A 14926-nucleotide genomic window follows, 5' to 3' on the forward strand; every position below is an offset into this window, starting at 1 on the left:
TATATATATATATGTGTGTGTGCGGGCGACACATGAAACCTTTCGAGCGAGATCGTTGCCGGTGCCCCTGGACTGACTCTTGTGAGGGTGACACATGAAATTTCTCGAGCAAGATCGTTGCCAGTGCCCCTGGGCTAGCTCTTGTGCGGCTGACACATAAAATTTTCTAAGCGAGATCGTTGCCAGTGACCCTGAACTGGCTCTTGTGCGGGGCCGTCGTAGGATTTTCGATCGACATCATTGCCAGTGCCCCTGAACTGGCTCTTGTGCGGGTGACACATGAATTTTTTTTCTTTTTTTTTTGAGCGAGATCGTTGCCAGTGCCCCTGGACTGGCTCTTGTACGGGTGGCACATGAAATGCACCATTTTGAGCGTGGCCGTTGCCAGTACCGCCTGACTGGCCTTCGTGTGGGTGACACGTAAAAGCACCCACTACACTCTCTGAGTGGTTGGCGTTAGGAAGGGCATCCAGCTGTAGAAACTCTGCCAAATCAGATTGGAGCCTGGTGTAGCCATCTGGTTTCACCAGTCCTCAGTCAAATCGTCCAACCCATGCTAGCATGGAAAGCGGACGTTAAACAATGAAGACGACGATAGGAAAATTGTTGCCATTTTATATTTTTAATTTCATGTATGCACATTGTTTGTATTTGATTTGGTCAATTACACAGTATTGTAGGGTCAGTTGGGCACTGTCTATTCAATCTGTAGAAAAGGTGGAGGTAGAAACTCCATAATATGTACCTACTGTAAGCTATGGACATATAAGTGGTGCAGCAATATCAGAGTAAGGTTAACTGGGAAAATAGTTTTTGCATGTGGAAGATTCACAGGTACAATAAACACTGAAGATATACAGAAAATAGACTCCATCAACTGCCAGGGGTTAAGCTAGAGGTTGTAGAGAGCTTCCATGATCTAGGTGACGAAGTTAGTGGCAGAGGTGGAGGCTCTGAGAGTGTAGCTGTGAGAATAAGATTAGGCTGGGCAAAGTTCAGAGAGCTCCTACCTCTGTGGGCAACAAAAGGCCTCTCCCTCAGAGTGAAAGGCAAATTGTATGATGCCTGTGTGTGAATATCTATGCGACATGGCAGTGAAACATGGGCTGTGACAGCCAAGAAATACATAGGCTTGAAAGAAATGAAGCCAGTATGCTTCTCTGGATGTGCAATATCAGTGTGCATGTATGACAGAGTGTATGCATCTTGAGAAAAAATTTGGGCATAAGAGGTATCAGATGTGGTGTGCAAGAGAGATGACTGTGCTGGTATGGTCATGTGATGCATATGGATGAGGACAGCTGTGTAAAGAATTGCTAATCTCTTACTGTGGAGGGGACCTGTGGTAGAGGTAGATTGAAGAAGACAGGGGACAAGGTATTGAAGCATGATCTTTGAAATTTTGGCCTCATGGAGGCAATGACTAGTGATGGAGACCTTTGGTGATATGCTGTGCTTAAGAAGCACCTTTCAAGTGTTGGGCCTCATGGTGGCAATGACAAATGACCAAGACCTTTGACATTATGCTGTGCTTGAGAAGAAAACCCATCAAGCCAAGTAAAATCATAGTTGTGGCAGATACTGGTGTCATGCAAGTGGCACTGTTGTTCAGACTAGAAATAAATAAAAGTACTTTAGATGTGTGTATGTGTGTGTGTGTGAAGGTTGAAATAAATTACATTTATTTAACCAGTTTCACAATTTCATGATTTTTCAAAGTAGTGTGAGCCATAATCTCTTCATAAATGAAGCAAAATTTCAAGTTCCAGCCAAAGTCAGGACTAAATCAGGCATAGCTGCCACTCCTTCCGTCTTACACAGCTTTCAAAGACAATGAAGTTGTGAAACATGACAGGTAAATGTGAACATATGTTTTTAAAGGTCTTTCAACCTTTTTTTCCTTTACACTTCTCCTTGTGTGAAAATCACTCACACACACACATATATATATATAAAAATATATATATGTATGTGGTTGGCGTGGCTGGCGTTAGGAAGGGCATCCAGCTGTAGAAACTCTGCCAAATCAGATTGGAGCCTGGTGTCGCCTCCTGGTCCACCAGTCCTCAGTCAAATTATCCAACCCATACTAGCATGGAAAGCGGACATTAAACAACAACGGTGATGTATGTATGTCAATCACTAACAAGGACACAGACTTGCATTTTGCAACCATAATAGACTACTAAGTCTGTTATAGGTTTACAAGTCAATATTGTGCTTTACTCTTGTGCTTGCGGTGCATGTTCTGATTTTCAAGTTTGTCTCTACAGGTTTTCTATAGAATTCAAAGCCAGCACTGAATTCTATCGAAAATCTGTAGAAATAATATATATATATTTGTGTGCATGTACACATATATGCACACATATTTACATATGTGTATTTATGTAATTACATTACACATACACACTGTGGCTGGTAGTGAATATTTTTAAATGGGAGGGTGTTAATCGAGTAGCTGTGTAACATATGAAGGAAAGTTGTGGTTAGCATGGCTTAGAGATGTTACTCTCTGGAGAGATACGTTATCATTGTAACTTTAATTGACTATGATTTCAGAATATCAAGGTGTTAATTTACTTGCCTGCATTAACGATTAGTCCCGAAAGTATTCAACACAAGTTTAAGCAGAATTTGAAGGAAATATTTCCTGATTTAATGTATCGGGAAATTACATTAAAATACCACATTAAACTGCTCATTAAACAGACCTCAGCCTCACTCAAGACTAGCAAACATTATTGGGTCACTACAGACATTATCGATTTCACCTAACAACAAGAAAACAAACAATAATAAAAATGATTCCTTTTAGGTGATTATGGGGCCAAATATCCCAGTCTAATAATAATAATATTAATTATAATTTCTTTTATTAAGCAAAAGGACCACAAATATAATGGTGATGCGAAGTTTAAGCCATTGGTTCATTCAAATACTTTGCTGTTGCTTATATTGTAATGATTTCAGAAGGGATAGAAGGTGAAGATATAAATACCAGAAGGTATTTTGTTTGCTACTGTACCGATTCTATGATTTTAATAATAATAACCGCAACAATAACAGCATCAACTATTGGATATAACTGAATTAAAGGCCTTTAAAATTCTTTGGAATTTGAAATTCAATGTAATCATTTATGAGAGAGATGGAGAACAGATATTATTGATGTTGAGGCAGCAAGATTATTATATTAAATCAATATTTGGTAATGCCAGAATTAGAGACAAAGAACAAGTTAGGAATTACAATCTCAAGATTTAGATTGTAACTGTGTGATCATCAAAGCTAGTTGTAATACCAGAGTGGTGTGGGAGATTCTCTAAGGAATGGTCTCTGACATATTAGAACAGTTGTTCACAATGAGAGGAATTCGTATGAAGACAAAACTTCAAATGTAAACAGCTTTATAAGGTCGATCTATAGGATTGTGGACAGTATCCGAGATCAAAGATAAACTCTAAATAAAGTTAGTGTGTGATGTTCTGGGCGTCATTGTTACCAAAAACAATACCCTCTTTTAGAATAGCCTGAAAATAAGAAAAGGAATCACGATAGAACAAAATAGCTTTCATATATAATGCCACAAATTGATAAAATATTTATCAAGATGCTATTTTAGGCATTTAAAACATTTCAAACCCACAAACCTATTGGGTATTTTCTTTTTTGAGTTTTTGGTTCTTGTTTTGTCTCTAAGTAGATTTTAGTTCTTCTTTATATAATACTTTCTACTAATTCTATCAACAACTTTTGCATCCAGTTGCCATCTCTTTTATGTGTAATAAATGTTTGGCTATTCAATAATCTTGTCAACAGCTTCTGTGTTCAACCTTCATCTGCTTCATGTTCTCCTGCATTACTTCAAATATTTGCAGATGACTTTTTTCTGATACTCTTCAATCTGGCATTTCATTTCCATAATATTCTTCAATACAGCTCAGCTGTTCATAAAATTCCCACTTATTGTTTCCACACACTCTGCATTTCTTTTTCTGACTTTATTGTTCTATTTATTATCCGTAACTATCTTCCCAATCTTTTCCTTCTTCACCTTAGTTCTTCATTTTATTTCTTCTTTTACAGTTTGTTATCTTCACATTTTGTCATGACCTATATTTCCTATGGAACGCTTCTTGTTTTTGATGGTTTTCATCCTGAGGAAAGCTAACTTCAAATTTGTTTCACTTCTTTTATCCCTTCAGCCTCCTTTCCAACTACACTTCCGTTTTATCTGATTTCCTTCTGTAATCACTGTATAATATTTTTGTAACATGTTCACATTCACACAATATAACAGATCGTTGATATCACTATAGATTTTTTTTTTAATGCTGACAAGACTAATCTGGCCATCTTGATTCCCCTTAATGATGCCAACCTTTCTAGCTGTATGTTCTCTAGTTATTCCATTATTTCCTAATTCATTTATAACTTTTTCTTCACATCTCTGAATATTCTAAAACTTGCCATTTATATTCATTAGTAGTCTTTGCTTTTTTTCCTCTTCCTCCTGTGTCACTGTTTTCCTGACATTGGACATTTCCTTTTCATCCTAAAACCTGTCGGCGGTGGTGGCAGCAGTACTAGTAGTGATAATAACGATGATGATTTTTGACCTAGATGCATGGCCAGTAATTTTGGTGAAAGGTAAATTAGTTGATACCATAGTCTAGACCTTGATTGGAATTTTATTGACCTCCCTCATGTCAACCACTACTGTTTCTCCCTCCCCTCCATTCTCCCTCATATATCCATCTACCTGCACACAATATACTTCCTCTCCACCTCTAGCTCCCATCTCCTTTTGAAATCTTGTGAACTAACCCACCTACCCACCCTTTCCAATCCCCACTTCACTATATACACCACCCTGTAACTTGGGTATATAGCCCCTGCCCCACTTTCTGTTACATCTTCACTATCTCCCCACTCTCCATCTGAAGTAAGCTGTCTCTCTCCTCTAATGCAAGACGCCTTCTCTATCCCACAATCCTTCTATTCAGCATATTCCCCCTCTCAGATTCACACACTTATTGCAGTGGTCCTTCGGTTTTTCTAAGCCCTGTAAAAAAAACTCAGAAGGTAGGACCTCTAACCAGGCCTTTTGCAATACCCTTAAAACCTGGAACTTTTCAGCACTCCTTGTTTACAGGGTGACTTGAGATGAAAGAGATATGCTTATAAATGTGCCCTAAAAATATTTGCGATATTTACTTTTTGGAAGTGATGAGCTGTTGGCTTTGAGTAATCAGAGTTAATTTCTACCTGACATATTCTCAATATATAATTACTTTAGCGGGGAAAGAAAATGAGGATATTTTAGTATATTTCTGATATATATTTAGCATTTAGAAAATAATTAACATTCCCACCTGTTTTGGAGGTGAAACGAACACTTTGTAAGTGATAGGGTAATAACACTTATAAAATATCTGTATTTGGGACAGAAATAGTTGGGTAGTTTATATTAGGCAGCACCAGTTGAATAACATGTATTATGGCAATTAATATTAAAAGTTATTATATCAAGATTTTAATAACAATATATAATGGGGTTTCATACTGGCATAACATCATGATATAAATAGCAGTATGCATGATAAAGCGGTTATTACATCAGGATCTAAATATCAGAATGTGTTACGATGTTTTAATCTGAAAGTGATTATATTATGATTTAAATAAGAAAATGTATAATGGAGTGTAAATAAAACCTTTCACATCATGATTTAAATAATATTATCATGGAGTTTTGTACTGGAAGTTATTACATATTTTTAAGGAATAAATTATCAACTTGTTGAACTGAACTTTGCCAAATATTTAATCAATTCCTCCAGAATCTTCCAACATTGACAATTTTATGACATTTTATGTTTATAAAATGAAGATTGAGATTTTTAATATTAGCACGAAAACTTAACACTTGTATATTTGAATTATGAGAAGTTTAAATTATATTATAATTACTTACTGAATATTGTATGTGCAGGAAAATATGATCTTTACATAAAGTAATCTTATTATAATTTATAATGAATAAAATGAACTGAAAGGAAATGTCTCAAAACTCACATAGAAAAGATAAAGGATTGCCAAAACAATATTCTTCAACAAGTAACTGTTTATATTAGCAGCCATTTCTTATTATCAGAATGGTTTGAGTGTTGAAGAAAATGCCATGCTGCTTGTCTTTCAGTTCCTTGCTTTCTGAGTTCAAATTACACTGAGGTCAACTTTGCCTTTCATCCCTCCAGGATTAATAAAGTACCAGTCATGTACCTGCTTTGACAAAACATAACCTTCACCCCGCCCCACCTCAAAATTGTTGGTCTTATGCCTAAATTACAAACCATTATTATTGTTTACACTAAATTTCTTTATTTTCTTTGTCAAAGTAATTATTTAGAAAGTCATTGTTTTCTTCTGCTGTCCCTAATTAGTGTTGGCATCAATTTCAGTTGGTTTTTATTTGAAGTTCTCAGATTATGTTTATATTTCAAATCACCAAACAAAGAAAAAATGCTGATGGCCCTACTTTATTATGCTGTTTAATCAGATGTAATTAAAAAAAAAGTTCAAAAGTATCTTAGAAATTGGGCAGCATCAATTAATACAATGCTAATTAGAGCTTATATGAAAACACAGAGCTCAAACATTTTTCTGACAGCAATTTCAAAGGTAGTTATACGTTCCTTTAAGAAAAGAGAGAAAAAAAACCCACTAAAATAATAAATTTGAAAGACATTTGTGTTTTGAGCTCCCTTATCAATCTGCAATTAAAAAAACATAAAAAACAGGTATGATATTTGGATGGTAGTTATGATTCATGTCAATGCCATTGCTATTTTATAATTAACATAAATTAAAATTACTACAAAATTTAAAAGTGACATAAATTTTTCTATTCTTAATTCTAAAAGTAAATTTGATTCACATTCAGCATAGCAATTATCTGCAGTGTTATTTTAAAATTTCAAAATTCAGTTAAAAATAATTGCTGATACTTCTTAACTGAATAGTATACCAACGAAAAGCAAGTTTTACTGCCAGAAATATTAGAAGACCTGAAATATAGCTAATGAATCATTTTTGTTTTAATTATTCAGAGTATATTGTAGTGATCTTTAAATAAATGGTTTGTGTATAGAGTGGGTTGGATTAAGCCGTCTGCCGCCAATGCTTCTATAGTACAAACTTCCTGTATTAGACTTATTGAAATGAAAAGCTTCCCTCAAAATTTCATGTTAAATTCTCTTTCAAACACCAAGTAAATTATGACACCCATATACATTTGACTCTTGATTGTAATAGCTTCATTGCTTTATATATAAATCTATCTGTCTGTCTGTATCTATCTCTCTCTCTATACATACATATTTATATGCACACACTTATATATGTGTGCATATACATATGTTAAATTGATTGTGTTTCAAATCAAGATGTCTAAGGAAGTGAATGAATTGCTCAGATATGGATGTGATATATCTTGAAAGGTTGATCAAGTTGGAAAACTGGGAAAGTGGTTTCATGACATCCTAAAAGACAGATGACAGGCTGTAGCAGCCATTCAAGCCCTCTACCTTTATGGCTGATGATATGTGCATCTCTGATCATGAGTAGTGGAGAAGCATCATAGCCATGTGTTAAGAGGGATTCTTTGAGGTTTGAATAATTCACATCTATAAACATGGTTGTTTCATTCATCATCCTTAAACAAACCTTATTCAGGGATCTTTTGAGCTGGATGAGCTACATGGTCTGAAAAAAATTCTAGAAAGTAAGGATGGATAAAATGTTACTAAGCATTTTGTTTGACTTGTTATCAATTCTGACAGCTTGCTACCTTAATGATAATAATACTGTGTTTGTCCCCACAACATCGCTTTGATAACTGATGCTGGTGTGTTTACATCCCCGTAACTTAGCAGTTCAGCAAAATAGACCGATATAATAAGTACTAGGCTTACAAAGAATAAGTCCTGGGGTTGATTTGCTCGACTAAAGGCAGTGCTCCAACATGGCTGCAGTCAAATGACTGAAACAAGTAAAAGAGTATGTTGCTGCTGCAAGATTCAAACATAAAGGTTGTTCCTGTGTCATTGAAGCGTTGGGTTCAACACCACCCAAACTGAAGAAGCCTCTGGACACTTTAAAAATACCCTACAATCTTGGTGTATTGCAAAAATCGGTTTTACTTGGAACTGCATAAAGTACTGTCTGTCTGAGGTCCTTGTTGTGACAGTATAAAACCCCCAGTTTACACAATATCATCAATTTACAACATCACAATTTTGGATCCTGTGCAGGTTTGGTCAACATCATCATCACCAATAATAAAGACTAATTTCCATAATATAGAGTTAATAGATTTTAGAGAAATTCAAACTCAGTGTAAAGGTGCATGAAGTATTGAAAATATAAATTTGAATTACTTGATATTAGAAAGTTGTCGAGAGAATAAAAGTGGTGTAGAAGAGAACATGTAATAAAGTATTGTAGAGAAGTAAATTTAAATTTGACACAAATTCATTGATGAGTTGACAGGTGTTACCTGAGTTAGTAAGAATTTATTGACAAAATATATTCCAAAGAATTTGAAACCTATCAGCCAAAATATAATGGAGAATAAGACTTAACAATGATCACATTTTGTTAGAAAGTTAATAGAAGTACTACTAAGAAGATCTCTCAGGTGGTGGTGGGGGAAATCTGGAATTATTGAAACAGAAGTTTATTGTGAAATGTATACCCAGCAATGGAGTATTCAGCATTCTATTAAAACTGATTGGCTCTAGAGTTACATATTGTCATCACCTCAAAAATCATATTATGAAAAGAAAACAAAAATTGATTAGTAATATTTCACTTTGTAGATGATCATATTGCAAATAGGAAATCAGAGTGAAAATATTTAATGTAAATGAAGTGTTAGAATTGTATATGTGTGGAGGGAAGGCACATGTAACTTTGCATATAGGGTGTTGGTCTCTCAATCAGAAAGTCGTTGGTTCAATTTCTAGATTGAGTGGTGCATTGTGCCCTTAAGCAAGGTATTCATTTCATGTTGTTATAATTTTACTCAACTAGAAATGAGACCCAGCTCAGAGCTGGTGAAAACTTTTTCTCTCTCCAGCTTGACACATCCTTGATGTTTCACTGGGATGGGGATTGAGAAGGCTGAGTTAGTGTCTTTGTCTGCTCTCAACTACAGCAATGTATGTAAAGCAATTAGCAGTAGTGTGGTGTGTGCTGCCCAGTCATGCTTGTGGGTGCCAGTTTAGTAATATGTTTAGTTTTCCATGCAACTACATCAGACAACTATCAGACATGTTTTCACCCTATTCTCACTTCCTCAGCAAAGACTAGGCAACTTGTACTTCCCAAAAGAGTAATGACTGAATCACTAAATATACACAAGACTGTACATTTACTTATGTTCTACACATGTGTTACAGTCTTTGGCAATTGACCTTTTTAAAATTGCATTTGATATGTTCATGAAAGTGATTTTTCCATTTGGTTATGTTTTTTAATATTTTGCCACTAAAAAAATAGATTCATCTTTTTAAAATTGAACTTCTAAAACCATTTTATAATTTAACTAATTGTCCTATGAAAACATTTTATTGACCAAAAACTACTCACATAGGTACAGAATTGCAAGCAGTTACCTCAACAATGGTACCTTTACTCAACTATCGGAGGCACTTTTACTGAGTCCAACTACGAATCTCTATATGGTGGCTACACTTGTTAGAAATAGCTGCAAAGTCTCCCTCAAATCACTTGATAGATAATATAATCCCCAATACAACACTTGTCAAAATAAAATAAATATTTTCTGCTGGAATGTAGACATAGCTGACCCAGGGTCAAACAACAACATTGCACACTTGTTCAATACACTTCAAAGTAATGTTTCCTGTTACAGTGAAATGGAAGGAAAATAAAGGATGTTATCACTTACTTTAGAGGAACAAGTCTTCCATGTCGCCCAAGACAACTTATATCCCTTTCCTGGTATCCAATGTTATGATGAAATCTTTGTTTATGAACTGAATTTTTAGTGTGAATTTCCATACATTTTCTCCATGGTCCAATTTTAAATGTAAAAGAATCGATGCATTTTGGACAAGGTCTCATCTCAGAAAGAACAGGACAAGGTTTACCACCAGCAAAAGGAGGAACCACCACAGTTCGCGTTCTTGTTTTATTGATGAAAGTACAAGAATCACAAGAACTCCAGTTTGAAAATTCACTAACTATACAGTCCTGCGGGCAATAGACCTGACAATCTCTTTCCGTTTTGGGTTTTCTAAGGAAGTAACTACACACATCATCATCCCTTACTTTTTTGTCTTTCACTGAGAAACATTTGACAGTTCGAGTCTGAAGACCCACCTGCCTTTTACAGACTAATGTTGGCAAAAATGGTTTACATTTCCCCCATGGACTAAGTTCCCAGTTGAAATTATTTTTGTGATGACTACAAGGTTTATAACAGTTTTCCTGTGTTGCCGGTCTGTGGATGTTATCGCATCTTGCTATATCCACTGTTTCTCCGTAAACACCAACACATTTCAAAGTCCGCGTTTTTGTTCCATTTTCGCCACACCAACGATGTTCACATGGGCTCCATTCACCTAGAAAATAAAAAAAATAATAATTTTCATTTATTTTAGAATTACCTCTGACTTCATACTAAAGGCTATGAATGTCAAATGCACCAGGTTTTTAAATTGGCATCAACAAATTCTGTTGGTTATTTATATTAATATATAATATACTAAAATAAATTCAATGTGTTTAATATTCAATGATTAGCATAAATCAATGCTTGTCTTCTATAATTAAATGCCATTTTTCTGGGCCAAATTCTAAAAATTCAAAGTGGATGAAGTTAATATCTCAGGTAGTGGTACTGATGCAAGTAGAGCAACAGGTTTGAATGTACAACTAAAATAAACAAACTGTAAAAAAATTTCAAACTTTAGAGATGATATTTAAAAATGATTCTAGGTGAATTTCAAAAATGAAATATAAACTGAAAATTTCAGAAAGAGAAACGAAGTAACTTCTAATAAATTCGAAAGTTGAAATCTGTTACATTTCGTGCTTTTTCTTTTTCTGTTCCAAATAACAACACCAATATGGCTGGCTCTTATCTTCCAATTCTTTTGATAGTAACCCACTTGAGACTATCCTTGGTTCTATGATACAAAATTCATGTTTTAAAATGATCAAAATTAAAACTTCCCATTAAAATTTCATGTTCATTTATGTTGCAAGCACTAACTTAATAATGACAAAGTTATTTGGCTAAATTCTTCATTATATTTTAAATTAATTGAAATAAAGGCAGCGAATTTCAACAGAAATGGGATAATAAAAATGTTAACCCTTTTGTTAACCCAATCAGCGAGTTCAAACCTGCTATTTATAATTCTTCTTATAGGATGAAAATAATTTTGCAGAACAAACTTCATTTCTGACAGATTGTTTAGTGTGGAAATAAACAATATCCCAAAGGAATTCCTCCCATTAATTTCTGTAGCCAGATGAGGCTTGTAAGTGTGAAGGAATTAGAAATTATGGCTATTACGAAAATACATCAAAGGTGAAATAAATTTTGTGTATTGATCTTTTATTTCTGAATGTCTGCAAACCTTTGGACTATTTTCATTGAAGTTAAAGAATTTTTTTATAAATTTCAGATAGTGAAATATTAAGAAGATTTCATGCTATTAAACCTATCACAAACTAGAATTCACAGAGTCCTCATCCTTTCATAGTTCTCAACGTCTGACATCTTATATGTACATAGCTGTTTATAAATTGGATTACTAGTGAATCAATATATAATTCCTGATTGATATTGTAATTCTACATTTGGCACTAAATTCCACAATGCAATGTTTTTTTTTTTTTATTTGTTATTGGTTTTTATAATCTGTCTCTGGGACATTAATTAAAAGATTTGCATAAAATAAGTCTCAAGGAGACAATTTCAGAACAAGTTCATGAAGATGTGCAAAATTGATTTGCAGGATAAATGAGGTTTAGAGAGTGAATGGTTTCAAATGTATCTTTTATCCTTTACTTGTTTCAATCATTGGATTATGGCCATGCTGGGGCACTGCCTTGAAGAATTTTTAGTTGAATGAAACAATACCAGTACTTATTTTTTTTTAAGCCTGGTACTTATTCTATCAGTCTCTTTTGCTGAACTACTAAGTTACAAGCGTGTAAATACACCAACGACCAGTTGCCAAGCAGTGTAGGGGACAAACATACACACACACACATATCAGCTAGTCTTTTTCCAATCTACCAAATCCACTCACAAGGCTTTGGTCAGTCTGAGGCTATAGTAGAATACACTTGCCCAAGGTGCCATGCAGTGTGACTGAACCCAGAACTATGTGCTTGGGAAGCAAGCTTCTTACCACACGACCATGCCTGCACATGAGATATTTTCAATATTCAATGAAATACAATGTTAATTTAGAAAGATGCATTCTTGAAAAATCAGCCAAGGTGTAAATTATCAATGTTGCAAGTCAACATCATCATCATCATCATCTCATATCCGTCTTTCATGCTGTGTTTGTTGTTATTGGTGAATTAGTATAGTTGTGTTTCCTTTCAGAGGATTGCATCTAAAAATAGATATTAAACTGTTACACTGATGCACCCAAGGACAAATAGTGTTATGTGGATAGAGACAGTGATGTCATCATTATTCAGTAAATGTTCATACTTTCTATCTCTCCCTCATTTCTTTTCTTTAATTACACATAAACACTGGCTACATTTTTGTTGTTTTGTCAACATTTACTTCTGAAATATGTTGATTAAGTAATATAAAGTTAATTAAATGTTTTTTAATAATCAAATAGGAAGGTTATTTCATGAACCTGATTAATAATATAGAGAGTAAAGTGTGGAAACTGAGAAAGAAATGAAATTTATAATATAAATTAATGGAGAATCTCTAACAAACCATTATGATGACATTAAGAACAATGTTTGGAAATAATGTAAGAAGGTATATAAAATGAGAAAAACTAATTAGAATTGTGGATTCACCTTGCAATAATGGGCCATATTTTTGTTTTGTTTTTAGCATAATTATCAATTATTTTCTGCCTTATGTGTTGTTGTCTCACTCTTAGCTTGCAGCTTCTATTTGTAAGCTACCATCTCTCAATCACACTTATACACTATTGATTTTAAAATATATGATGTTAAGCTTCTCATATATATATTACTGCCTTATAGTGAATGGCTTTCTTAAGGATTTGAATATGCCCCAAGCATATTTGAACTGGTAACAAATTTGTGTTTATACACATCACTGCTCACCATTTCCATTCTGTATTTTATTTATGGTATGCCACCGATTAGTGCAACCACTCACAGTATGATGATAGGAATATATTAGAAGGTATTTATTTCTTGAAAGTTCATAGCATTCCCTGCTTTCTGGCATCTGATGCAAAAGAGGAGATAGCCACTCCAAAATGCATGTATCCATCAGTGTGGTTAGAGGGCATTTCAAACTGATTTGATGTGTTTACACCTATTTATCTACAGCAAGGAATTTTTTCTGTGACAAAATACACTGAATGACTTTCTTACTTTTTCAAATATGCCTGAAGCATATTTGAATGGATAACAAGTTTGTATTTATATGCATCACTGCTTAGCACTTCTGTTCCATATATGTGTGTGTGTGTGTGTGTTACTTCTGTCTCTTCTCTAATAGACCTTCCCTAGCATAACTTGTATTCCATACATTCACTTCTATTGACACTTTCAGTTTATACACCACTCTATCTCTATGTAAGCAAGTGTGTCTTACTGGATTGAAAGAACCAGAGAAGAAAGAGAGGGATGTAGTCAAGTGTTTCCTTATATATGAGAGATTAAACTTAATGATATCTAAACATCATTTTACAAGAAAAAAGAATTATTAAAATTTGGTACAATTTGTTGTTTTATTTCTTTTTAATCAAAATTAAAGACAGTAATTACAGTTGTGGATTGACGTTGCAACTTTGAGTAGAGTAACTGAAGATTAAAATATTCACTTATTGTTTCCAGCTGTGATCAACCTTTCTTTATTTTAGTGTCTGCCTTCAAAAACAATAACACCAGCCCTCATATTTACTGAATCAATGAAGTCACTTTGTGTTTTAATTTGAAACTTCAACTCGTATATTTGTAATATAGCTGAAGTTTCAACATAATATATGGATGATTAATATATTATATAATCATGGCACTCCGTCGGTTACAATGAAGGTTCCAGTTGATCTGATCAACGGAACAGCCTGCTCGTGAAATTAACATGCAAGTGGCTGAGCACTCCACAGACACATGTAACCCTTAACGTAGTTCTCGGGGAGATTCAGCGTGACACAGAGTGTGACAAGGCTGGCCCCTTTAAATTACAGGTACAACAGAAACAGGAAGTAAGAGTGAGAGAAAGTTGTGGTGAAAGAGTACAGAGAGTGAGAGAAGATTGAGAAAGAGGGAAGCAAAGTTTCTAATAAAACCCAGGTCACTTGAAATGGGACAGGGATTTTGGGGAGAAAATTAAGATGAGGCTGAGAAGAGAGAGCAAAAATGGATGCAAACAAGTTGAAGGAGAAGGAAAAGGGACTGTGGAAGAAGGCTATTGAGAACTGAGATGAGTCAAAAAATGGTTGATAATTGGAAGTGATCAGAAATATATAGTAAAGACGATTAATGTCCAGAGTGGGATTGAGCTGTCTGTGACCGGAGGAAGAGAACAAGGTGGGAGTATGAGAGGAAGTGATAAATAGTCGAGCAATATTCTGTTTTAAAACTGAAATTTAAAATGATATTGATGTGTTGTGGAGGGGGCATGCATGTGTGTGTGTGTGTG

The 14926-nt window shown here is 34.5% G+C and overlaps 1 protein-coding gene across 20 annotated transcripts in view; it reads right to left on the bottom strand.

Moving 5' to 3' along the window:
- LOC106878639 (thrombospondin type-1 domain-containing protein 7A) overlaps positions 1-14926 on the bottom strand; it is a 999802-nt gene that overhangs the window by 265944 nt on the left and 718932 nt on the right. For all 20 annotated transcript variants that reach the window (XR_008265800.1, XR_008265799.1, XM_052974016.1 and 17 more), the window contains one exon: positions 9980-10655. Coding sequence is in view for 18 of the 20 variants with exons in the window: in XM_052974016.1 (XP_052829976.1) it covers positions 9980-10655 (676 nt within the window). In the remaining 2 variants the exon portion in view is untranslated. The remainder of the gene's footprint in view (positions 1-9979; positions 10656-14926) is intronic.

This window comes from Octopus bimaculoides, chromosome 17 (genome assembly GCF_001194135.2).
Source record: "Octopus bimaculoides isolate UCB-OBI-ISO-001 chromosome 17, ASM119413v2, whole genome shotgun sequence".
NCBI lineage: Eukaryota > Metazoa > Mollusca > Cephalopoda > Octopoda > Octopodidae > Octopus > Octopus bimaculoides.